This window comes from Magnolia sinica, chromosome 3 (genome assembly GCF_029962835.1).
Source record: "Magnolia sinica isolate HGM2019 chromosome 3, MsV1, whole genome shotgun sequence".
NCBI lineage: Eukaryota > Viridiplantae > Streptophyta > Magnoliopsida > Magnoliales > Magnoliaceae > Magnolia > Magnolia sinica.
Window position 1 is genome coordinate 22,155,564 of NC_080575.1, and position 27,424 is coordinate 22,182,987.

General features: G+C 39.7%; 2 protein-coding genes across 2 annotated transcripts; one reads left to right on the forward strand and one right to left on the reverse strand.

Annotated features, from left to right (window-relative positions):
• The first annotated feature begins 7,560 nt into the window (after positions 1-7,560).
• LOC131239689 (pirin-like protein) lies at positions 7,561-10,553 on the forward strand. The gene is made up of 6 exons (XM_058237520.1): positions 7,561-7,821; positions 8,076-8,125; positions 8,288-8,326; positions 9,028-9,119; positions 9,238-9,341; positions 9,429-10,553. The coding sequence occupies exons 1-6, from the start codon at positions 7,604-7,606 to the stop codon at positions 9,913-9,915; spliced, it is 990 nt and encodes a 329-aa protein (XP_058093503.1). The 5' UTR covers positions 7,561-7,603; the 3' UTR covers positions 9,916-10,553.
• Positions 10,554-17,350: 6,797 nt separating this feature from the next.
• On the reverse strand, positions 17,351-27,199 carry LOC131239690 (ras-related protein RABA5e-like). The gene is made up of 2 exons (XM_058237521.1): positions 26,798-27,199; positions 17,351-17,965 (listed from the first exon to the last, which is right to left on the reverse strand). Exons 1-2 carry the CDS (start codon positions 27,123-27,125, stop codon positions 17,649-17,651), a joined length of 645 nt encoding a protein of 214 aa, XP_058093504.1. The 5' UTR covers positions 27,126-27,199; the 3' UTR covers positions 17,351-17,648.
• Positions 27,200-27,424: the final 225 nt, after the last annotated feature.

The window sequence follows — 27,424 nt, forward strand, 5'->3', positions numbered from 1 at the left end:
GGTTTTGCATCTCCTACTCGACTAGATAAATGTATTCTAAGCCAGTTTGTTTTGTTCATGAATTTGCCTCTATACAAATGTCATGTAATCTTCATTCTTCCAGATGTTGGGTTGTAGACTTGAGTATCGTAATCCTAAATGTCGGTAGATGGGTCATTCAATGACATTTCTCTACAAAGCCTTTTGTTAATAGATTAGAGAATTGCTTTTTTAGGCGAAGTCATGAAACCAACATAATTTACAAGAAATAAATTATAGTAAATTCAAAATTCAAATGTCAATGTCAAGTCTGACCCAACCCAACCTGACACAACCCAAGCAGCCCCCTAACCATCTAAGCGAAACCTTGACTCAACCCCACACAACTCATCTCTAACACAACCCAACATAACCCAAGTAGCCCCCCAACCATCCTAGCCCAACCCTGACCCAACTTGATGCAACCCAACCTGACACAACCTAAGCAACCCCTGACCATCCCAACCCAACCTTGACCCAACCCGACACAACCCAAGCAACCCGTAACCATCCCAACCCAACCTTGATCCAAGGTGATGCAAATCAATTCTAATCTAACCTGACACAACCCAATAGATAGGCATGCCAATGGATTCATACATACCTCTTTAATTCTTGAAGAGAATGACTGAATGAGAAAGAAATCAGATAAGGAAAGAGGGAGGTGGAGTTGTCGTCGCTTGCCAAGTGGTGGGGTCACTGCTTGCTTGCTGCTCAAGTAGTCAATTCGAACTTGACCCAACTTAAATTCAACTTGATTTTTTTCGAGCTACAGGTTTAGGCGCTCGAATTTAACTGAACCATTCTGTAAGTCGAGTTAGTTCAAGTGAATATTTTGAGCCAGCTCAACTTGTGTTTAACTCTAATGTTGACGCGTGCGAAGCCATTCCTATAGTAAAAAGGGAGGTGGGCTCACCCTGATGTTTTCAAGGCCACACAATGGGAAATGAGGCGGGGAGGGAAATGTCTACCGTTGAAACCTTCTAGGGGTCCACCTTGATGTTTATATGCCATCCAAACTGCTCATAAGTTTATTCCCGTTGGGATGAAAAATATATTAAAGTGATACGAAACTTCCATGGCCCACAAATGTTTCAACAGTGGGTGTTCAATCTGCACTGTTTCCTATTGTGTGAACCATTTATGTTTTTGGGTCCACCACATTTTTCGTCTCATGAACATACAATAATAATATCATTGAAATGGAATTTAAATTATCTAAAAAAACCCTGCAGAAGCTAGGTGGGGCTAGTAAGAAATTCACCTTATTCAGAACATGCAAGCATATGAGACTAAAAAATAAGACAGATCCAAAACTCAAGTGAAGCACATGGCATGAAAATGGTGAGGATTGAATGTTCATTGTTGAAACATTCAAAAGGCAACAACAGGCTAATATCTTTGTACTTTCAATTCATCTTAGTAAAAATAGCCTTATGGATAGTTTGGATGGCATATAAACATCACGATGAGCTTAAAGAGATTTCCACTGTAAGTATTTTCTTACTTGACTTTTTCCTGCAACGCGGCACACTTGAGTTTTGTATCTACTTTATTTTTGGGCTCGTGTGATAAGTAGACAAGTTGAATTTCTCACAAACATTACAATGGACCCCACCTAACTTTTGATCATATGAACTTTTCCCGTGATCCATTAAAATTGGAAGTGATCACGTATTGGCATTCTGTGTAACTTGTATGAGGCCAATCATGATGTATGTGTCTTATTGATGCAGTCATCCATTTTTCTAGTTCATTTCAGGGCATGAGTCGAAAATTGAAGTATATCCAAAGTTTCAAGTGCACCACAAGGAAGCAATGGGGATAATGGCATCCACCGTCCACAGTTGAACCTTCTCAGGGCCCACATTGATGTTGATTTCTTATCCAATCCGTTTATAAGGTCCCAAAAATATGGAAAAGAGGAAAACACAAATATCAGCTTCATCGAAAACTTTTGTGGCCCTAAAAAATTTCAATGGTAGGCGTTCAATTCACACATTTTCCGGTAGTGTGGTCCAGTTGAGCTTTGGATATGCTTCAATTTTGGGGTCATGTCTTAAAATGAGCTGTTAAAATGGATGAACAGCATGGGATACATCACAGTAGACCCCACAGAGTTTACATAGGATGATTCAGTCGGGTCTGGACCTAACCCAGTTTGGTCAGGCTGTGACTATGGAGCACATCTTGATGTATGTGTTGTATATTCACACCATTCATCCTTTTTTTTTTTTTTTCAGCTCATTTTACAATGTGGGCCTAAAAATGAGGCAAATCCAAATCTTAGGTGGACCAGATCACAGGAAAATATGTTGATTGACCATTAAAAACTTGTCTTGTATTTTCCCTTCATCCATCCATGAACGGGTTGGAATGTTAATAAACATTGCAGTGGGCCTAGAAAGTTTTTAATGCAGGGCGTTCAATCACCACTATTTCCTATGGTGTGGATCACCTGAGATTTGGATGTTTTGGGATCTGGGGCCACGTCCTGAAATAAGCAGAAAAACGAACCGACGGCATGGATGTACAACACATACGTCAAGGTACGCCCCACGTTCACGACTTTGACCGAACTCGGTCACGTCCCGACCTGACTGAATCGCGGACTTGGTTCTCGTACGGCAATGTGGGCTCCATCATGATGTAAGTGTTTTATCCACGCCGTCCATCCATTTTGAAAGATCATTTAAAGGAACAATCCCCAAAAGGAGGAAGATCCAAAGCTCATGTGGACCACACACTGGGGATTGAATGCCCACCATTGAAAGCTTCCTTGAAGCAGTAGAAGTTTTGATCAAACCGATATTTGTGTTTTACCTCATTTTTGGATCTTATGAACAGGTTGGATGGCAAATAAACATCATGGTGGGCCCTAAGAAGTTTTCAAAGGTGGATGTTATTATCACCACTGCTTCCAGTGGTGTGGTCCACTTTAGCCATGGATCTGCCTCCCTTCCGGATTCAAATCTTGAAATGATATTTCAAAATGGGTGGACGGCGTGGATAAAACATATACGTTACTGTGGGCCCCACAGAGCCCCTGCCAGGACAGAGTCCGTCCAGCGGGGCAGGACGCCATCCACCACCGTCGAAATGTAAATGAGACCAGCACAGCAAATCTTCGCTATGGTTGTTTCACTGTACAGTCTCATACGACCATTGAATGATCCCCTCCGTTGAGGGCATGCATGGCATTGAACGGCTTTGAAATTGTATAGATTGGTCCTTGCTCTTGCTCGGGTGGTAGACTCTCAGGAGTTTCAACTCCCGGTCAAGGGTTCGAGTACCCATAGGTGGTGAAATTCCACTAGCGTGAGTGTGTGGGGTGTGTGTGCGTGTGTTAAAAAAAGAAGAAAGATTGGACCCATAGATCGGTAATCCAGATTATTGATTTGATGGGCCCCACTGCGGATGGACCCCTCTCTGCGAAATTTCCCAACAGGGACAATCCCAGTCCTCTGGTAAGTAGCTTTGAAATAGACAACTAAATACATGAGAAACTCTTATGCACTTAGTATAGTGGAATGCATTTAAATGACCAAATTACCCTTTTCAAACATGCTAAAATGCTTACATCACCTCACGTCATAAGGAAGGTGACTACTCACTGATGTGGATGTATGACTTCATGGAGATGGGATCTATCCCAAGGTTATCCCATCACTCCGCAGAAGATGGAATCGCATTTCAATATTAAGTTCATGGGTTCAAGTGCCCACTTAACACGTCACGTGGAAATCAAGGGTTAGAACTTACTTTACATTTAAAACCCTTCCAAGAGTTGCATGTGTATCATTATACTATTATTTTATTAGGCACATGGCCCACTAATAATATTTTAAAATAATTAGATTATTAATTGCATCATTATAATTGCCCTAATATGATGATCAACACCATCTAGACATTGTTCATGTAAATCACTGTTAAAAATTGTTAGTTAGTCACTCGGATATGATCTTGTGCTTGTAGCTCATCTGAGAATTAAAATTTCATCACTTTCGAGGAAGGCATATATTTCAGTGGGCTTAGTATAACTATTGCGTCAAACATTATATATGTTATTAATTAAAGATATTAAAGTTGATTTAATAATTAAATTCAAACCCATGTAAATATATCACATATAGCTGCATTTGGATTAAAGTTGATTCCAAATTCAGAGTGCCAAACACAACATGGGGATTTCAAATCCTGGGGTTTCAAATCCACACTCCCTAATGAGCCCTAAGATTCAGTTTGTCAAGAGTCCCAGTGTTCTAAAATCCACGCTCCCAAACGGGCCCTAAGATTCGCTTTGTCACGTGCCTCCATGTTTTAAAATCTAGGCTCCCAAATGAGCCCTAAGAGCCTCTAAGCTCATGTATCACAAGGCTCGGGCTTGGAACTTTTTGGGCCCATGCATCGGACCAGGGCTTGATAAATGGCCCGGAGTCAGGGTCTAACTTCTGGCCATTGATTTCCCCCAGAGAATTCATGTGGATCGATCATCTCGTGGGTCCCAGTGGTGACTGGCCAATTCCACATTTCAGAAAATGATCAATTAGTTGGAAATTTAAAAAAATATGCAATTTTCAAATAAAGGCCATTTACAGATGGGGCCCACTAGTTGGACAGCCGAGATAAGATCTCCATAACCATGTATCTATGCCGTTTTAGGACCGGTCAGGTATCTTATATTACTATGTGCAGGACATCCCATCCATGAAAGATGAGGGCCCCACCGTGAACTTCCAGTGCAGAAATCAAGCTGATCCGCTGCCACACACCGTCCATTGCTTTCGATGACGTTGCTCCTCCTCATGAATGGGCTGCCCTGATTTCAAGGTGGGGTCCACCGTTGGCACGCATGTAATACACATGCGACGTTGGAAGGAAAAGCTGCTAACCGTTGTAGCTAAAATCAGGCTGATCCCGTCATGAGGTGGGCCACACATGACACAACTAGCTTTTTATGGCACGGCCCCTCCTACTAAATGTATTGGCCTGATTTCTTGGTGGAGCCCACGGCTGACGTGTTGACACGTTGGCAGGAAAAAAACAGCAAAGCATGCTAGCTAAAATCAGTCTGATCCACATATGAGGTGGGCCACACAGCTAAACATGGGTTCACCGTCCATTCTTTTGTTCTGATGTCATGGACCCCTCCTACTAAATGGACTTCCTGATTTCATGGTGGGCCCCATAGGTGGCACGTGTGTCTCACGTTAGCTAAAATATTTTATTGGGCACATGGTCCACTAATAATATTTTAAAATAATTAAATTATTAATTGCATCATTATAATTGCTCTAATATGATGATCAACACCATCTAAACATTGTTCATGTAAATCACGGTTAAAAATCGTTGGTTAATTTTTTGGACATGATCTTGTGCTCGTGGCTTACCTGAGAATTAGAAATTCATCCCTTTCCAGGAAAGCATATATTTCAGTGGGCTTATTATTACTATTGTGTCAAACATTATATATGTTACTAATTAAAGATATTAAAGTTGATATAGTAATTAAATTCAAACCCATATAAATATATCATGCATAGCTACATTTGGATTAAAGTTGATTACAAATTCAAGAGTGCCAAACACAACATGGGGATTTCAAATCCAGGGTTCCAAATCCACACTCCCAAATGAGCCTTAGGATTCACCTTGTCAAGAGTCCCTGTGTTCTAAAATACACACTCCCAAATGGAGCCTAAGATTCACTTTGTCAAGAGTCTCCATGTTTTAAAATCCACGCTCCCAAACGAGCCCTAAGATTCACTTTGTCAAGAGTCTCAGTGTTTTAATGTTGAAGTCATGAATTTGAATGCCTCTATGGATTATATAAAATTAAGGTAATTATTCATATAAAAAATCAAAAGAACAAGAAATTATTCAAAGATGACATAGACTTAAAGGCTAAAGTTTCAACAAATCGGCTGTGATTCGTGAAGTGTAAGGAAAATGAGATCCACCTTGTCCATCAAGTCCGCCACCATTAAAATCATTCAAATTGCATGTGTGGTCCACCATCGTATGTATATGCCATCCAATCTATTCATCTGATGCTCCTCCATGAGAAAATGAATGGAACAGAACATAGCAACAATCAAGTGGCTACACAACATGATTTTAGGCATGATTTTATATCCTTAAAAGTGTAGATTGGACTGAATTTTAAGGTCCACGTGGAAATATGGTGGCCCACTTGATGTATAAGGTGGATATTATTCATATTGTCCCCAACATGCAGCTCAAATAGTAATTAATAGTCACGCCCCTCGTGCCTGCCCTTGAAGAATTATTGGATTAACAAAAAAAGTTGAATTTCTTAAAAGTGTATTTTCGTCCATTAAATAATCTATTTTGATGGCCCTCTGACCAAGTATATAAAAATATCTTACAATATTTTTATATATTTAGACGGTTCATAAGTTTAATTATACTAAAATTACAGGTCTTTGACTGTCATTTTCTCGAAATTAAATACCCCAACTGTCCTAAATTAAATACCACAAAAGCTCTAGACCGGATGAATAGAATCTTATAATTTGGGATATCGTCCATCCATGGTGGGGCCCATTGGATCAACAGTGTATATAGTTGATAGATAAATGGACAATAAATAGACGGCTAAGAAAAGTACAACAACGTAATTGAAAGAAGTGGCCAATGTTTTGACGGCTAGGATCATCCACTTTTGGAGATTTTTGGGGCATTTGTAATCAGCAGCAGGGCCCATCAAACCAACGTTCTGGATCACGTATGATTATCCCACCATTGATATTGTTTAACTAGGCAGTGACTCTACTATGTTAGTTTTGCACCATTTAAAAATGGTGGTCCCTGTATAACCGTGCACATGGTATGGTTTAAGGCAATCCAGACCGTTCAAATCGCTGGCCTGACTAGGTTGGTCTTTTAAGTTAATATTAACCATCTCATTTTTTTCCCTTTGATTTTGGGCTACTTACTATTTACTCTTAACCATTCATTTGATAGCCATTAATTGGATGGTTAGGATTTTCTGATTCGTGTGACTTTAAAGATGTGTTCCACCACAGTGGGACCCACAATTTTGATGGCCTGATGGGCTTAACGTATGTGATGAGGATGATTTACCACCATTTTAGAAATGGTGCTGAGCTAACACAAGAGCCTGGATATTTCCATGTATTCGGGGTGGTTGAAATTGGATGGTTAGGATTGCTTGATTAGTGTGATTTCAGAGACATGCTCAAAAAAATAAAATAAAATAAAATAAAAAATGGGACCCACAAATTGGATAGGTCTGAACCGTTGGACATCAGTGCCAAACAGAGGATGATGGTCCACCACTAATTTCAAAAGTTCCATGTAGTGTTTTTAGATTTGTTGAAAAGAAGAAAGATGGGGCGGTGGGGGCGTCATGATTACGTTAGGCTGACATCATCATATCATGAGATGTATGGCCCACTGACAGCTGGGCACACCCCATCTTTCCAATCCAATCCAACAGTTGGTTTTACTTGTAAGAGAAGGCCAACCCCACTTCTTTCCTTGTATTCATCTCTCTCTCTCTCTCCGGCCTTTTTTAACCAACGACTGACTAGGAATGTTGAAGAGAGAGAGAGAGATGCTGAGGTCTATAAATTCCAACCTCCTATTTCATGTTTCCCAAACAACAAAAAAACAGCAATCCAACATTAGAAAGAAGATGTCTAGAGCAGATCAGAGCCCTTGTTTTGAAAGGCCCAGGAATGTGGTGAAGAGGGTCTTAGCCAAGCCTCAGCATGAAGGAGAAGGAGCTGTTGTTAGAAGAAGCATTGGAAGGTACCTTTTTTCTTTTTCTTTTTTTTTCCACTTCATTTCATTGGGAATTGATCTTTCCACCCTCCTTTTTTATGGATACCACCCTCTCATCTACTTTTGGTAATGAAATGGTATCAAGTTGTACTACTGCATGAATTAGAAAAGAAAGGGTGATCTTCTCCTTCCATTCATTGACTGGTTTTTTTTTTTTTTTGGGGGGGGGGGGGGAGATTTTTTGGGTATTGATTTGAAATTGGCTGTTTTTACTTTTGCAGGATGGAATTGAAGCAATTGGATCCTTTTCTCATGTTGGATGAATTCTCAGGTGTGTGGGGGCGTGATTCCTGGCTTTATTAAATGGTTTTTAAAAAAAAAATAAATTTATTTTGGGTTTTCTTCTATTTAAAGAAATGATTGTTCGATTGCTGTTTTTTTTTTTTAAATTTTTTTTTAATTAATTAATTAATTAATTTATATTTTAATGCAGTGTCTGCTCCTGCTGGATTTCCTGACCACCCACATAGAGGTTTGAGAATTACCTATCTCTCCTTTCTTCTTCCTCTAGATACTTTTGCCTTGTCTTCTTTTTCTTTTTCTCTTGTTTTAATATGATGAGAAATCTAATCTCTAAGCTAGAATTTAGTTATCAATTTCGACGCTCTGTCCCACCTTAGATGGACTACTGTTACTGTCCATGAATTGCGTAGATTTGGCAGTCCTCCCCGTTTGATTGATTTCCTCGAGGCTGATCATCAACAATATTCACTGATTAGATGGTTAAGAATAGTGTTCAAAAGAATTGAATTTGATGATTTGCTTTGATAAGCTAATCTTTGTTTTGTGTTTTATCAAATTGAATTAAAAAAGAAAGAAATATATGGAAAGGTTAGCTTAATACTAAGATTGTTTTCTTCAATAAAACAGATTTTCAATGGGTGACATAGGTTTGAATGTAGTGTTGAATGGGGAATTTGGATGTCCTGATACATTCAGTACATGTTGATATTTCGATGCAATCGAGGGGGGAATTTACCGGACTAAATACCCAATATGATGGGTTAAGTTCCAATGCTGATTCGATTGTGTGGTCCACCCAATGAGTGGTCTGGATCATGGATAATTGTGACATGTATCCAAATCGAGTTTTGTGCGTTTGTTCGAGTTTGGTTATTCCTTTTGATTCTTTTGATGTTTTTCCCCCCTTCTAATATCCGGATCTGGTTACAGGTTTCGAGACGGTTACATACATGTTGCAGGGAGCTTTCACTCATCAAGACTTCGCCGGCCACAAAGGCACCATCAGAACTGGTGATTTGCAGGTATGGATTTGGAAGTCAGAACTTCAAATAATCTTGACAACCAACGGCGGATGAATTATCAATCTTTATGCTGATGTTTAATGTTTTGGGTGTCTTTGGTTCTTGTGTTTTGATGCAGTGGATGACTGCTGGTAGAGGGATAATTCACTCAGAGATGCCTGCAGGAGAAGGAATTCAAAGGGGTTTGCAGCTGTGGATCAATCTCTCTTCCAAAGACAAAATGTAAGCAAAACCCAAAAGAGCATTTCAATCTCTGTAGTAGTCGAATTCATCCGAAACTGAAAAACTTCTCTCAATTCAAAATGGCAGGATCGAGCCTCGATATCAAGAATTGCAAAGTGAGGACATCACTCGGGTGGAGAAGGATGGTGTAGATGTCCGAATTATAGCAGGAGAGGCGATGGGAGCTCGGTCTCCTGTCTATACCAGGACACCGACAATGTTCCTGGACTTCACACTAAAACCAGGAGCCCAATTGCACCAACACATCCCCGATGCGTGGAACTCATTTGTGTATGTAATTGAAGGGGAGGCCATTTTCGGCAACTCAAGCTCATCGCCCGCTGCAGCCCACTACGTCCTGGTCTTAAGCCTGGGAGATGGGCTCAGTGTGTGGAACAAATCAGGCAGGCCTGTGAGATTCGTTCTCATCGGCGGGCAGCCTCTCAACGAACCAGTCGTTCAGTATGGCCCGTTCGTGATGAACACGCAGGCAGAGATTGACCAGACAATCGAGGACTATCAGTTCAGTAGGAATGGATTTGAAAAGGCCAAGCACTGGAAATCTCATCCTTGAAAAAGGATGCTCAAATGGGTGTGAATCTAACAATCCAATTTGGGAAGAAGAGCATAAGAAAGCAAGAAATAAAAACACCATCATATATCAGGTGGAAGAAAAGAGAGCCCAAGAATCATGGGATTTGAAATATGCTTCTAGAAGGTTGAGATGAAGATGATAATGGTGAGGTAGTAGGTGGGCCACTAAAGTTAGTAGTCAAGATCAAAAGGGGTTTTCTTCCTTTCAACTAGAAGTCATCTTCTTTTCACATTCCATCATTCGGGGGCTGATTTTTTCATTTTTTTTCAAAAAGTTTTTTTTGGGTCTTGGTGGGAGTGGTGGAGTGGATCTTTTGAGAGTTGGGTGTTGAGTATCATTTAGATATCTGCAGCTGCCAATGAAAGAGTGGTGGAATAGCTGTGACCATTGAGTGGGATGGTTGGGTGAGGTGGCAGACTTTCATTGGATCTTCTCACTGAGGGAAGGATCTTGTGGGATTTGGCCAAGGATGATGTATGATTGCTTCATCAATGCATTGAACCAAGGTCAAAAGTTGTGAAAATGAGAGTTTTAATGGGGGAGGATTATCATTATTATACCTTCAATGTGAAAACTCAACTTTTCCTTTCATAGTAAAAGAAGATTTTCTATCTGCATTTTCATAACTCCATTGTTTGGGTTGCATTTGGGGTAGCTCTATAACTGAATTCAACGTACGTGATCGTAATAGGGAAATTCAAATGTTTGGAAATATCTGGAAGGCAATGAGCAATTGCAAAATGCAAATTTTCCAGAAAAAATGAACAGAATGGAATTGTCATGTGCTTGATCGTTTGAATGGAATTGCGACAATTCAAATTAATACGAAGGAAATTGCCAAACAGTAGAGGATGTTTTAAGGCCTGTTTGGATTAGTGGAATCTCGATTTCTACTTTAAAAAGAAATTATTTTCCTCAAACACGACTTCTCTTGCTATTTGCAAAAACAAAATCAGCAGTGGAACTCTCCAATTCAACCGTTATCCTCAAAAATTGGTGATTTCCATTTGTTGAAAAAAAAAAAAAAAACAGAACTGAAGATATGGATTTTTAAAATTTTTTTCGAGATAGGGCTCTCAGTTTTCGTTCATTGACCTATTAACATTAGCATGAAAAATATGAATGCTAAAATAAATAGGTTATTTAGAATTCTTTTTTGTAAAATTCTTTTTCCACACAAATTCTCTGATATGACAATTTCCTTTTCAAATATAAAGAAATGAGTTGGAATAAGCCCACATAAGTCATTTCCACTCTATCGTTTAATTGGGTTTCCAAATGGCAATTAGTCACTGACTACTTGGAAAAATCTGTTTCTTTTTAACAAATTCAAGCAATTTCATGGACATGTAACAATTGCTATAGGAGGAATGAAGCATACCCACAACTCCCACTTGCTATGCCTCAATTCTTACAGTCGCTCATGCCATGGCCAATGCAAGCTCTTGTACTTTTATCATGATTAAATTCGTCGAAAAAATTCAACCTTAGGTGACCTTGAAAACGACCTTTGAATGGTTGGGCCCACCATCACCATCGATGCCAACGTGGACAAGAAACTTGATGTAATGGATATTTTTAGGTATGATGCACATTGCTTCTAGAGAGGCTGATGTGGATGAGTAGTTCTGTTAAGCTGGGATTTTACAACCATCAAGTGGTATAAAAGAAGACCACTTAGTTTCCAGCTCATTACCAGGAGATACCCCACAAACTTTCCTGGCCAGATGATCCTAACCGTCCGATTGGCGCCCATTGAAATCAAGACAATTGAAGAAGCAACCATTTTCCTCAGATGGCAAGAATCATGTGGTAGGGAAGTATTAGGACATGCCTCAGACCATCAAATAATGGAGGTGAAACAGGCTTAATATTGAGGTTACTTGAAGGTGGGCCCTAGCTGAGTCAGATAAGAGAAAGGTGACGTTCGTTTGTTACGCATTAAGGTTGATTTATGTGCTCTTTTTCATGCTTTCTGATTAATAAATATTTTAAATTTTACTAACAAAAACATACGCCCAAATGACGAAAACACTAATCCACGCAATCATAAAGTAGAAGAAAAAGCAATGGCTAATATTAGAGATAGTACCATGTGGGGCCCAGCAAAGGCTCCATAAACAACCACTAGAATTTAAAGGTAATAAAGCAACAATCATGACAAATTTAGTTAAATGTAGCAATCAAAATTTTATAACTTAGGATATTCCCCAGAAGATTTAAAACAAACAAGCTAAAACGACATACAAACAACCTCGAAAGTCGATTGTGGGCCGTCGCAAAAGGTGGGCCTCAGCCAAAACCTGTGAGCTGCAGGTTGAACATCTCCATCAGTTGAAATATAACGTGGAACGACGACGCTGGGCCTTCAACAACAAATGATATCCAAGATCCTTAAAAGTATCTTAATTTTTTTTATAAACCTTCGATCAAATACATGCCATCCATCGTGTACCATGTGATCGACATCCAAGTCGTCCAATGGACGGGTCTCAGATCAGGCAGGTCTACTGATCAGGTCAGCTGCAAGTTGCTGTGCACAACATGAAAAGAACCGGAATTATTCTTAGATAACGGCATTTTTAGTTATGGCCTATCTAATACATAGCTTGTGATGTAGACCGGGTCATGTACAATTTCATGGCCAAGATGGACCAGAAAAGGCCCTACTGGAGGCAGAAGTGATCCGGACCGTCATAAACTTAAAACGGCGTATCTCGCAAACCGGAATGAGTTATCCATGCCATATATGATTTTGGGGCAAGACGAGCTACTTTAGCCACCCAACCCACTACGGCGGGTTGAGCCAAATAGGACACTATTTTTGGCTGAAAACCATGAGGTCTAGTGGAAATCATGATTGTCCATAAATAGTAAGTTTACTAATTATAATTGTTGGGGATTTGTGCTACAAAATCACACAAATCTAGATCGAGGATAGCAATTCAATGACACCAAGAAATCACAAGAAAACACAAAGATTTAACGTGGAAAACCCTTATGGGAAAAAACTACTGCACAAAGTGACAGAATTTCACTACGAAAGCATAAATTACGAAGAGAAATGGCTTATCCAATTCGAACAACCTCGAATCTCACCCTTATTACACCCTTTAAAAACTTTAAAACCCTTTTAAGAACCTTTGGAATAACTTTAGAAAGCCTTAGCCACTCCTAAAATAACCCTAGGGACCTCTATTTATAGTTTAGGAAACTTCACTTACGCACTTTCTAAAAAACCGACTCAAATTTATGCAGTCCGCACAAAATTCGCATTGTATCTGTGTAACCCTCGACTAGTCGAAGGAGGGTCTCGACTGGTCGAAGGGCCCCTTCGATCGGTCGAGCCTGACCCTCGACTGGTCGAGCACCACGGAACGCCAAGAAACAATACTCGCTGGACTTAGAGTTGAGCGGGCCTTGACTAGTCGAGCAGCCCCCTCGACTGGTCAAGCCGCTCTGAAAATTCAAGACATCAATCTTGACAACAATAGTAAGTCATGATTTCTTGAGTTTTAGTTATGGTTTGATTCCGAAACTTCTCTATGGTTTGATTCCGAAACTTCTCGCTATGGTTCATAACATTATTTAATTCAAATTTTATTAGAATTATTTTCTATCTCCTCATGGATTCGAGGCATATCTGTGGGAAGTTCAAAGAAGCTCTATAGATTCAGAGTAGTTATCCCCCAGAGGAAGACAAGATGTTGATTGACCTCAACACGTCCTTCCCTGCTTCAGCTTGGATCCATACAAGGGATCGGTGGCCACAAATCCGACGTGGTCGGCATCTTGTTTGATCATGATGGTTTCAAGCAACGGGACCACCTCTCAGGACCTCCTAAATGGTCTGCCATTGCTGTTTATGTTGTGGGAAGCTTTATGTCACTCTCATGAGTTGGGAGCCTCCGACCCTTTTCAGAGGTAGTGATTGTTGGTTTTCAAGCGGAGAAAACTGTGGTCCTCAAAATTGACAACCTCCCTGTACTCTAGCCATACATCTGTTGTACATGTTTGTCCAGATTTATCAGATAGTGGATCCCACTACATGACCATTGCATCCTATTCACCAGTTGCATTGGAAAGGATTAGGTGGGATGGGATTCAAAAAACATAATTATTACCCATGGCAAGGATTGTTCCGTGTTATCCTGGGATAAGCTTAATTTCATGCTTTCTTTGTAATATGGTGGTACATTGAATGGATATACCCACCATCATTTGAAACTATTGAGAATAACACACATGTGTTATATCTAAACCGTTCATTTGTTTTGTAACCTCATTTTATGGCATGGGCCTAAAAATGAGGCAGATCCAAAACTTATGTGGCGCCAAAGAAGTTTTCAACGGTAAGTATTCAATCCCCATTGCTTTCTATGGTGGGGTCTACTTGAGCTTTAGATCTACTTGAGTTTTTGGCCCATGCTCTAAAATGATCTCGAAAAATAGGTGGACGGTGTGGATATAGCCCACCCATCATGGTGGGACCTATACAACTTGCTAACATCGAGTGAAATGGGCACAGAACCCGATGCAATTCCATCTAATCTACTTCCAAGCTTTTCCATTCTTCCCAAACATGGAGTGGAATTGGCACAGGAGTAGGGGTGCACACGGTTCGGTTTGGTCCGGTTTTGAGGTGAAACCGGAACCGAACCGTTCCTAACGGTTTTAGGAAATTCGGAACCGGAACCAGACCGTTGGCACCCTAGAACCGAACCGGAACCGAACTGTTAAAACCGGTTCGGTTCCGGATTGGTTCCATGGTTCTGGGCTTTTTATAATCTAGCCCAATTGCAAGCCCATATCCATCCATGTTGTGGTCCATTTGATGAATGGTTTAGATATTGTATAAGGTGTGCAAAAATACATTTACGAAAATAATTGTTCTAGAGAAAATAATTATAAGGTGTGGAAAAACACATCGGTTCAGTTCCACGGTTCGGTTCTACGGATTGGATCCACGGTTTGGTTTTACGGATCGGTTCACGGTTCGGTTCGGTTCTACATACCCCCAAACCGAGAATCGAACCGATGGCACCGGTTCTTTGATTTTTGGAACCGGAACCGAAACTGGTGCACTTTAGAACCGGACCAAACCGGACCGTTTGGTAGGTTCCGGTCCGGTTCCACGGTTCTACCAGTTAAATGTGCACCCCTACACAAGACCAGATGCAATTCCATCCCACCTAATCCTTTCCAATGCAACTGGCCAAACAGGCCCTTGGTAGAAGGAAAATGGACGATTAAGAACATTTAACTGTCCCATTTCAACAAATAAATCTCCATTAATAGTAGGTTAGGATTCCTCAATCCATCTGATTTTTTTTTTCTTTCTTTTTTTTTGATATGGCCTAATGGAATTTGGATTTGTGGTACATGTGGTCATGCTCACCTTGGATGGCACAAATGGGTAGACCTAGACCTAGTAGGATCTAATAGTATTTACATGATCTTAGAGACATTCGCACAAGGCCGAAGATGGGCAGTCTCTTTTCCTAACCGCTACAAGAGTGGAGAATATGATTACGATAAAGTGGTTTAGAGTGGTTAACGGTTGATTGACGTCTTAAATCTGTAAATCAACAAGTCTGTTGATGATAGGTTCGATGCCATCAAAGGCATGTTCGATGCCATTGGAAAAATTCGAAAAATACATATTCAAAGGTTGTTCGATGCCATCGAAGTCTTATCGAATGTGCCATCGAACTATCGTGCATATTTACGCAGATTTGTGAATTTGCAAAAAATCTGCATAATTTCTTTCTGATTCTTTTTGGAATTCTTCTTGAGGCTATATATAGGAGTGTGATGTAAACAGGATTAGGGTGTATCACATTGCTTTCTAATTCATTCCTAGGGTTTTTAGGGGCTTGTAAGGGGAGATTCAAGGCTTCTTCAAATCGGGTACTCTCTCTCTCTCTCTCTCTCTCTCTCTCTCTCTCTCTTGTAATTTATGCTTTCATAGTGAAATCTATCGCTTTGTGCCATTTTTTTTTTCCCGAAAGAGTTTTTCCATTTTAAATTCGGAGCCTTTGTGACTGGGCTTGATTGTTCTATGGAATTACTTTGTTTAGTTCATCTTTGTGTGCTTCCGTAATTCCTCAACATTTACATCGTCTCGAGGTGGGCCCAATGGACAAATGGGCATAAATCATCCTCCCTATTTTCTTTTACAAACTCTCTGAATTGGATTGGAATGCCTTTTATGGGGAAATACCACCCCTTTCCATTAAGGGAAGGATAAGAGAAGATCATCCCAATCCTTTATAGAAGGATCAGAGAGGGTCATTCCAATCATTTTTAAATTTTAAATACAAATTTAAATTCCGGGAGAATTGAAAGAGGAATATTGAAGGGAAAAATAAGTGCGACCCACCCACAGTGGTTGCCAACAAGTGGGCCCCGTGGGCCATATCCAACCGCCCGGGCATGTGAATGATCATCTGAACCAGGTACCAACTACCAGCGGTCTTTGGGCACTTCAAATAAAAGCAGTATCAGTGCTCCACACCTGCAACAAGAAAGGGAAACACATTGAAATTTCTTCATTCTTTACAAGCACATGTTGCAACATGCCCATCCATGTACTCATACATTCTCGTGCACCTTGCCAAGCCATTCAATGCACATAGCCCACTTGATCCATTCAGCTTGTGTGGAAGGATTGTGAAATGTCAATGCACACAGCCCACTTGATCCATTCGGCTAGTGTTGAAGGATCGTGAAATGCATACATATGCAATATCATCAAAACCAAAAAGCCACAAACGGATATTGGAACCAAACACATACCTTTGAGTTGTGATGATCCAAAGAATCCACGACACTACTCTTGATGCTAGGGTGTGATGGTGCGTGGGTCCATGCCACCGCGGTGAGATGCCCTTGTCTCACCTTCTACCAGTTCTCTCCCACGTGTGCGCTAAAGAGCACCCCACATATTTTGAACTTGTTTCTTTCCTTCTCTCCAGTCATTGAAACATAATTCTACTTCTACTCTCTTTCCTTTCTCACAAGTCATATCACAGACCCTTAGATGTAGGGTTTCCTAATGCAATTGATTCCCCAAGTTTTTCTAAACAATTCCCCATCCAAGTGTGGGCCACCACTTTAATGTGATCACTTCTAACAGAACATAGCACACACAAGGTTTTTAGGCGCAACTGGAACCGTGAAGCAATCTTAACAGATGGTAGCAGACATGGGAAACCAACCATCTCAATCAGATACAGCAACCACATTCATTAAGACGTTCTGAAAGGGTAAACCACAATTGCAATGACATGCTACAGGGTGTTTTGAGGAATTCTCTTGTAATAGGCAAATTGTCATCTATTACGGCAGATAACTAGCCCTTTTCTCTAACAATATTCTAGTATATCAAGACATGCCAATCTAATACCCAAAATGGTGAAAGATGAATCACATACTTCTACAAATTTGTTCTGCCCAATAATATTCATTACATGTATTTGTACGGAGGGCGCAATTAAAAAAAAATTTAAAATCAACTTCAGTGACAACACTATCTTATTAGTTATAAATAAAGAACCCAGAAAGACAAACCCAAAATGATAATAAGGGAGAGCAAACCCAAAACAAAAACCCAATCCTGAGTACTTGGAATTAATCAACCAACCCTCAAAAGTAAGCCCTTTACCTGTAAAAATTATGGAAAAGAGGAAGAAAAAACGGCAACCGATCCTCTAGCAGCAAGAATACTTGTTCGAAGCTTTCTTTGATCCATCGGCCCCATCATCGACCAGGCTTACCCTGTTGACAGACAGTTCGGCTTTGTAGGAATCAGAATTCAAGACCTTCCTGCTGACGTTGTTGTATATCTCCTTGATAACAATCTCAAAAGCTGTCTTGACATTTGTGGCGTCGAGGGCTGAGGTCTCCATGAAAAACAACCCTTCGGCCTCTGCAAGGGCCTTACCTTCCTCCACGCTCACGTCCCTAATATTCTCCAAATCACACTTGTTTCCTACCAGCATCCTTGCAACGGTTGTATCGGAGTGTGCTGCAACATTGTTTCATATATAGCAAAGTTTGAGATCTCTAACACCAACAGCATATCCAAATAAGAGGAGAATCCAAGACCCATGAAGAAAATAGGAGAAAATCATGAATGAGCACGGGTGCCTTTTGAAGCAAATCACAACCCTAAACCTTGTCGTTTCTTTTCTTTTCTTTTCTTTTCTATTTTTAATTACTTGATAATTTTGCTAAGCTTTGCTAAGCCCACAAGTGTGTGAGAAAAATCTCATGTACACACCACACATGTGCCACGATGGCACAATGGTCCGAGATCCAATCCATTCATTAGAATGGAACCCACTATATTGATGCCCTAGCCCAAGAATAAGGTTTGATCCACTGGTCAGGTGGGCTACAGTTTGCGAAACAAATTTTTACAGCTCTCAGAAACTTGGCTGAAGTTTTCTAAACCATCCACTGTTTTCCAATATTGGGGCCCACATGATGATTGGGTCAGGTTTTATCATTGGGAAAACACATATAAGCCCAGACCAACCTTATGGATGGATTAGATCTTGCACCTGCGCCCTGTTGGCACATGTGTGGCATGCACATGAGCTTTATTGCACACGCATGTGTGCTTAGCAAAGCTCTTTTTCCTGGTAAATAACTACAATTTCTACAATTTGGAGCAAATCACATGATCCGGGCAAGCACTCATGAACTGCACAGAAAAGATACCATCCTATTCTATTCGGACTAATTGCAACCCTTAACACTTTACAAGTGATCAAGCCTAAATATTGCATATTTATCCTCTCAACTGTACTAGTTTTGGCTGCATTCAAGTTCTAAATTGATCTACTAACATATGTTTTCTGCTTGTGATGTAATTCTGGAACCAAGGATGAATAGATGATCAAGGTTGTAGAATAAGGCTTAGAGGACTTAAAAGGAAAGATTTGACGTGCCAAAGATCCAAGGAAACCGAGTACTAAAGATGCAGAAAAGACTGAAAAATCAAGCGCTTAAATAACAGAATTAACAGACTGTTAGGTGCGACCGAGTGATGTCCGGTGCCACCAAAGGGACATTCAGTGCGACCGAAAGGAGATAGTTCAGACGTGTTTTGATGAAATTCAGCTGCAACCGAAAGTAATTCAACTAGACTTTGGTGCGACCGAAGAGTAACAAAAGTGTGAAATTTTAAGTCGGCTCAAAGTCGGTGCGGATTTTTCCTATTTGAATGAGTATTTTAGACCATTCTAAGTACGAATTAGGGCTTGTGAGAGAGATCATGTAGAGGCAGAGCTTCCAAGGAACCATTCTTCTTCTTTAATCCTTTGATTCTAGTTGGTTTTTCATGTTTTTCTTTTATTTTTATTAAGATCATTGTTGTCAAATGCGATCACATATGCGCATACTGTTGATCAAATCGCATATGCCATTGATCCTGGCAAGTATGCCATGGCATACTTTTATATGTGAGTATGCGATTGCATATTTCCCAATAACCAAGAGCAGAAGAATTTTTTTGATTTTTTATTTTTTCAATTTGGAGAACTTTTGCCTATAAATAGGTACTCATATCCCCTCCATTTTCACTATTTTTTACTCCAAAGCTCTAAATCTCTTACTCTCTCTCTTATACCTCTTTCTCTCTTACTCTAATCTCTCTACAATTATTTCAATTATGTTTATTTTTTGTATTTTATAAGTTGTGCTTACTCTTTGTAAATTAAGTTGTATGTTATAACTTGTAAGTTGTTTCAAGTTATCCATTTATTAGTAAAATTTCTTTGTTCGAAGTTTATAATAATTAGTTATCTTTTAATGTAGTTTGTTAATTGTTTTGTTAAAATTTATATAATATAATATAAGTAATTAAATATATCGCTTAATGAAACACTCAAACTATAATGAAACAAGTAAAATAACCCAATCCAATCATGTGAACTAATTAGACAAGTTTTTCCTTCTTTTTTTTTTTTAGAATTTTTTCAATTTTTTTTATTTTTTATTTTTTCCCTTTTTTTTTCAAATTTTTATTATTTAAAAAAAAATGTACCATGGAATATGCGATTGCATATGCGATTTGACAACATTGGTTAAGATGTTAGTCATGCTTGGCTAATCTCTTAGCTAAGGCTAAGGGATGAACCTTTCGATAGCTTATTGATATTTAATTCGTTTTTTTATGAATGTTATTCATTTTTTATGTTGAATTGTGATTGTGTTTGGTTGAATTCCTATATTGGGGAAGGAATCAATTTGTAAAGTTGATTGATTCACTGTGGCATTCGAGTACAGTAGATGCTTTCGATTCCCTGCGATTGATTACCTAGATCTTCATGAGAGATCAAGCCTATCGTGATTCTAATTTATGTCGGATGTTTGTGATTAATATTACTGCGTTATCTTCCAATTAGAACAGATTGGAATCCAGTTCTAGTTGAGTTATCGACTTGAGAAAACAAATTAAGTTCAAGTTCTATTGATTGGGAAATCCCAGATCCTTAGTTGCTTTTATTAATTGTTTTACACCTCTTCTACTTTGCTAGATTAAAAACTCAGACAACCCGATTAGTTTTAATTGTGTTCTCATTAATTTCCCTGTGGATTGACCTTGGTCTCACTGAGATTATTACTACATCGCAGCCCTGCATTTGGAGTTGTCAACCCTAGGGTTCGATCAACAAGCAATAGAAATTTTCACGGTAATTATAGATGGGGACCCAAGGAATGCAATATAATGGGTGTCTCAATTAGATGAGCCATGGAAATTGTCTTTTGTAATTCACGAAATTTGGGACTTGGCCACTACTACGCAAGTATCACTCAGTCTTATTTCCTAGAGAGGCTAATCAATTGGGAGATTAGCTTGCAGAAGTTTCCCATGCTAGTTTCCATATGGGATTTTCTTATCCATTGCCTTAATGGATGTTTTGTATCTTTTTAGCTCTTTCGAAACTTTTTAGAAAATTAATGTCATCTATAAGCAGGTTTCATGATTGAGTTTGTTTCTCGGCCCACATGGAACAGTGCAACTACTTCTCCAGCAAAATTAGTTTAATTGTTTCAAGAAGCAAAGATATTCCAATACAAGTAAGATCACTTGTAGCTTGCCACCCACAAGCATTACCCAATTTTAGCCACCACGTTGATGGACAGTGCTCCTAAGTTCTGTTTGTAGCTTGCCACAAGCAGCATTCAATCTTAGCCACTGCATTGACCTGAATGTTGTGTTTTGTAACCAGACAGCGCTCCTGAGTTCTGTTTGTTAGTCTCTCACAGAGGACAGCTACAAGGCATTGCTTTCCCCTATATAAGATACTGGTCTGACTCCAGTTAGTGATTTCTTGGGGAGTTGGCTGTTGTTTCAAATGTTCATTTCATTTGCCAACAACTGCTTATGTTTGGAAAGTCATAAAGAATGAGAATTATCTTCTTCTTTTTTTACTGGCAAAGGATGAGAATCATCCTGTTGCTTAAACAAACCGAATTATATGGAGCTTTCAAGTTTCAAAAGGCACATATAACCAACATATATTGTATGGCTGCTGCCTTGATGAATTGCAGTGCACAGTGTCTCAACCACGCAACTGCGTTGAACACCTAATAGTTGTAGTGCGAATGATCTTACAGTTACCTGACAGTGTGTGTTTTCAAGTGGTTGTATGATACACTTATCATGTGCATCCAAACAGACTTTAACCTTCTCTGAGTTCCATCAGTTTTTTGTTTTTTATTTTTTCCTTTTAAGAGGTAATCTGGGGTCAAACTCGAGACCTCAACGTTGAAACACACCCTGTCCACCAGTTGATTTTTTAACCATCTTTGTAGAAGGATAACAATACAGGGCTAAGGGTAGTTTACATATGATAAAACATGAGATTTTAGAGTCAGAGTTGGGATTTGAATAGAAGTCCAAAGTAAATTAGGGAAGAGCTGGGATTTGGATAGAAGTACAAAGTAAGTTAGGAAAGTTGTTTTGAGTCAAATTCAGTGTTTAAAAACTCAGAAACTTGACTCTTGGCAAGTCGAGTGGATCAGCAATTCAGCTGAGTCAACTAGAAAGTCAGTAAGATAGGCCCGCCCCATGTGCAATGGGTATAGGATGAACCCTTCATCAATGAGGAAGTACACACTGCCCGTAGGGAGAGTTTGGACCCTAAACTCAGGTTTTCGGTTCATTGGAGCGTTGCATGTGCCACCTCAAGTAACCTACTAAAGCAGCACCTGGTAATGGGGAGCAGTGACTCCTTCTGAAAATGCAGCAACTGTGGAAGGGGAGCAATCACTCTCTTTCTGAAAGAGCTGTGCGGCACGTAGGGAAGGGGAGTGGTTTAGCACTTTCTAAAAATGTGGCCACTGGTGAGCAACCCTACCTTAGTTGGATAATTAAGTCGCGCATAAGATGGACCTGACAATTAAGCCCACCTTGTAGATGATCTGGCACAATAATCAGCTTCATCTACTCAGCATGTGGGCAGCCCTTCCACCAAAACAGATCAACAGTTTAAAGATAACCTGATAACAGATTGACCTGAATTCTCACTGCATTATCATCTTCAGGGAAAGGTCCACATTATCCACCCGCTCAGATGCCTAAAACCATGTCATTGCAGCACACATCGTATAGGATCATGTGAAGAGAGGCGTGGCAAGGCAACCAGCCCTTAATTGGGGAAAAAGAAAAGAACAGGCCAATCATTATCATGTGTCAGTGGTTGGCCCCAGCAAGGAAGTGTGACCATCTGCTCCAATATCCCTGAGTTGAATTGCTGAGTATTAAACTACAGAGAAATTACGAAACTTAGCTTTCGAAAGTCGGTTGATTGGGGCTCAAGTAGCTCTAGGAAAAGTTACTTTATTCAGTTGTTAAAAAATTGGCAGGCTGTCCAGAAAGATGGGAAAATCCATGTTGAGAGGCATCATCAAACCCACAGAATAGAGTGGCCATAGATAGATTAGAATAGAAGTAAAAAAAAGGTATTACAGTTATTCGGTTGGGCATCAGGAATATTCAAATAAGTAAATAAAAATAAAAATGTGAACATGCTCTAGATTGCTCTTTAAGGCCAGAAAATTCCAAAGATCAAAATAGCAGCAATATTCCAGTTTGTTGAATCCATTCCAGAAGCATAACATGACCTTAAGACAGTAGCAAAAGCAATGCATGGCATGAAAATGAAAAATATATATACTCTGGTTTTCTACAAACTAACAATGGGAGAGATTTTATTAGTTATAGATAATCAGATAATACCAGGGAACATCACTTGGATGTCCCACAAATGTGTGATATGTAAAGGCTACATGTGGTAGTTACAAACCTCAGAGAGGTATCTTTCTCTCACTCAAGACCGACCCTGGAAAAAGGTACAAAGCCAACCCCTAAGAATCTAATTTCATCCCACAAAATCTCCCATGTTTGGAAAACCATACACCCAATACCATTTGTTCGCTCCCATTTCATTTGTTTCAGAATTTTCTTCTCCAAGTATGCCATTGATACTTCAAGAAACTAGAAAAGATGAGGGTTTGTAGCCCCACATGCAGTATGCCAGCTGACCTGTCCCATGTTGGAAACTTGACCTGTGCTCTCTGAAGATGGAAGCACAAAAGTCAGTCTAGTGCCCTCATCGGGTGGGCACCCATGCCCATTGAATGTGACATTGGCAATTTTTAAAACTCCATTCTTTTCATGAAGAGGCGGCCAAGCTGATGAGCAGACCAGCCTGACTTTTCTGCCAGGCCGTTTTCATGGTGTGACCAACTTTATGCAATGCTCAGATGTTCCACAAATGTACCAGATTGGCATGCATGATATGCAAAGGTGCATGAGGAGAAGCTACACTTGGCACGTGCAAACCTCAGAAAGGTCTCCCTCTCTCTTACTTTAGACCATAAAAGCATCTGTGTTTGCTGCAATGTATTAAACTCATCCCCAGGGCAACTCATTCATTATTTGGCAAATAAGATGTCCATCAGATTGTCCATATCATAGGCTCCATTATTGACTGAGCATAGCCTGAAAATCACATTGATTGTACAATCTCAACCATCTGATCTTGACCACTGAATTTGAAGTACTGAATATTTTCTTTTAGCATCCCATTGCCTTCGACCTATTCTATAGTTAGTATAATCTTATTAGTTTTTTTTTTTTTTTTGCCCTATGCTGCTTACATAACAGGGACCACTATCGGAATGGTCTGGATCAATGTACATGTCAGTCACGCTTTAAGGGATGATATCCCCGTTTAATAAACTAAACAATGTCAAACCCACGTCATAGTCAGCCCCTCTCATTGACATCATATCCATCTCTTTTGTAAATGATTTCATGGTTGCTAATGACTCTGGGAGTATGGACAAAAGCCATTGAGAATCTCCATCACTTCCCTGCCCTGCCCAGCCCTGCCCAGTGGAATATTCAGGTCTGGAATCTCTCACAAGATTGTCTTGGAATTGATCTCCCTTCTCTTCTACCTAAAGGAGGAGCATGAATTCAATGGATTTCAAAGTTGGAATTACTTGCGGACATTGGAGCCATTCAGATTATCTGATTATGAGATTTCAATTTTCAACCAAGAAATTCAGATCAGCCATGGAAAAACAAAATCGGAGTACTCAGATTCTGACAGAAAGTTTGGAACCCAAAACTCTGGAGAAAACTCGGAAGGATTCTTCTGGTTTTCATCAGAAATGGGACAATAATACACTAGGGTGCACTGCTGGTTGAGTTTGGGATCAACAAGAGCCCTATTTCCAATAAGGTAATTGCATTAAAATAGAAGAAAGATTGTCCTATTTGGCATTTTAGAATTATTCAGGGCATATTTGTTAAAATAGATCCAGAAGTACAATGACAGGGGTTGTGGACAAGCGTCAGGGTTTTTTAAGATGGATTTGAAAACGTAGTAGGTCTTATGGGATAAAAGTAAACTTTTTTATTTTATTATTTTGGGTTTGTGGGGGAAGGGGATTTGGTCCTAATCCTTCTTCTTGGGGGGATTTGGTTATTTTCAAAAAAAAGAAAAAGAAAAAAGGAAACAGGAGCAAAACAAAAAGTGGTCTCTCTGGTTCCTTGCAATGAGTTCATCTTGGTTCGCTGTGACTCATTACCACATGTGGCTTTAAGATGGTGAGTCCACATCCTCCATTTGGTGGTTTCTACTATGAATGGCCCACAGCAGAAAAACTAAACAAATGTAGCAATCCGAGCTCTTAGATTTATGGCGTTCAAATGAAAGGTGAAAAGTACAAAAAGGTTAATAACCTATCTTCAATGGGGAAAAGGTCCATTAATCAGATGGCTAGGTGCATCAAGTTGCTGTGATTGGTTTTCAACTTTTCATACCCTTGGCCATCCACGGTAGGGCCAACCAGATAGATGGCCAGTTTCACCAACAATATAGCCATACGTATGGATGTACAGTGGTGAATCCAGGTAAACCAAGACCGTTTCACAAGTACGAACTTCAAACTCCTAAGAAAAGGAAACATCAGAATCACAAATAATTCAATCTACCATTCAATCAATAGAAACTCCAACAAATTATAAAATATGTCAGGAATCTGTTTGTTTCTACAGAAACTGCCTATAATAAAAACTACTTCCAAAAAAAACCACTTTGTGGAGAGAGAAATGATCACCTACAACTGGTATCTTTCCATGCCTTCTGAATTTTTGTTTCTACTTCTGCCCTTCAAAATATTGAATATTCGAAAGGGAGAAATGCTTCTAAAAATGGCATGGGGGTTAAGTTACCCTACAACTGGTTGTTGACTCCTTTGTAAAATCCTTTACAAAAAGACGGCATGGATGCCGTTATTTTTTCTTCCTTCATCTTTTGTTTTTTGTTCACAAAGAGTAAAAAAGCACCACAATGCCTCAAAAGCAATACCGCTGCCCCAATCAGAAATTCTCCAAGAACAAACAACACCATGCCTGTACCTTACCCACATTCCGCATCCAACAACACAGATACTGCCTTTCCCATTTCAAAAGGAAGCAACCAAAAAAAATATTCTTCCCATCCCTTTATCAGGTTCACCAAATGCAGCAAAAACCCAACACCTCAAACGCAGCATTGGATTTGCGGTCTATTGTAATAAAGCGGTCATCCAAACAGCATCTAAATTTTTACAGTATACTAAAAATCAGAACTTCTCCATGATCAAACAACGCCATGGCCGTGCCTTATCCACATTCCACATCCAACAACACAGATACCACCTTTCTCATTTCAAAAGGAGAAAGCACACCACAAGAATTCACCTTTCCCATCCCTTTATCAGGTCCAAAGAATACAGCAAAAACTCAACATCTCAAGCGCGGCATTGAGTTTGCAGTCAATTGCAATAAACCGGTCATCCAAACAGCATCTAATTTTTTACAGTATACCAAAAATCCCGACACTCAAAGACACAAGATTGGTTTCACAACTTCGCAGTTATATTGCAATAAAGTGGCGATCCACACAATGTGTAAAGAAATCAAAATTCTCAATTTACTCACTGATGATCCTATAAAAACTAAATAAATCAGACTGCTCAGATCTAGTAACCCCATCACATAAATAATATCATCATCCAATCAAGATCTGACGAAAAATCACAAAAGAAAAGAAATTTTCGAATTACAGCACCAAATCCTACTATCCTGCAATTAGGAAATCAAAAGGCAAGCAAACAAAAGAAAATGACTAATTTTTCCAATCTAGGTTTCTACAACTGAAGAAAAAATCTCAAATTCAGCAAAACTACAACAAATACGCATACAACAGAATCCAACAAAATCTACAAAATATGAAACTGAAGACGAAGAGAATCTAGAGTTAGGGTTTTGGAGGAGCAGAGAACGTACTGTTAAGCTCGTCGAGCCATCGCTGGACGCTGTCGAAGGTGGTCCGACGGCTGATATCGTAGACGACGAGAGCGCCGACAGCGCCACGATAGTAAGCGGAAGTGACGGCACGGAAACGCTCCTGGCCGGCAGTGTCCCAGATCTGGGCCTTCACTTCCTTGCCGTTGATCTCCATGCTCTGGGTCTGGAATTCGACGCCGATCGTCGCCTTTGAATTCATGTTGAACTCATTCCGGGCGTACCGAGAGAGCAGATTCGATTTTCCCACAGCGGAATCGCCGATAATGACGATCTTGAAGAGATACTCCTCTCCTTCTTCTTCCTCCATTGCAGCAGACAACCACAACGAAGCTCTGCTGGTGTTGCTCTCTTTTTTGGGATTTGTATGTTAGAAGAGCAGAGCAGAGGGGATGAGAAAAATAGAGTATGAGAAAAATAGAGTATGGTACGTGACCCGATTCTCTCCTGATGGAATACACGAGTTTTCAATTCCGATTGGTGGAGCACATGGATTTTTTTAATCCAGACCGTTGGTCTCTTGTTTCCTATTGTGGATGGACTAATGAATGGCTAATATACTTTCTAGGCTCGTTTCTAATCTTTGGTTTTGTAGCATAGAATTAGACA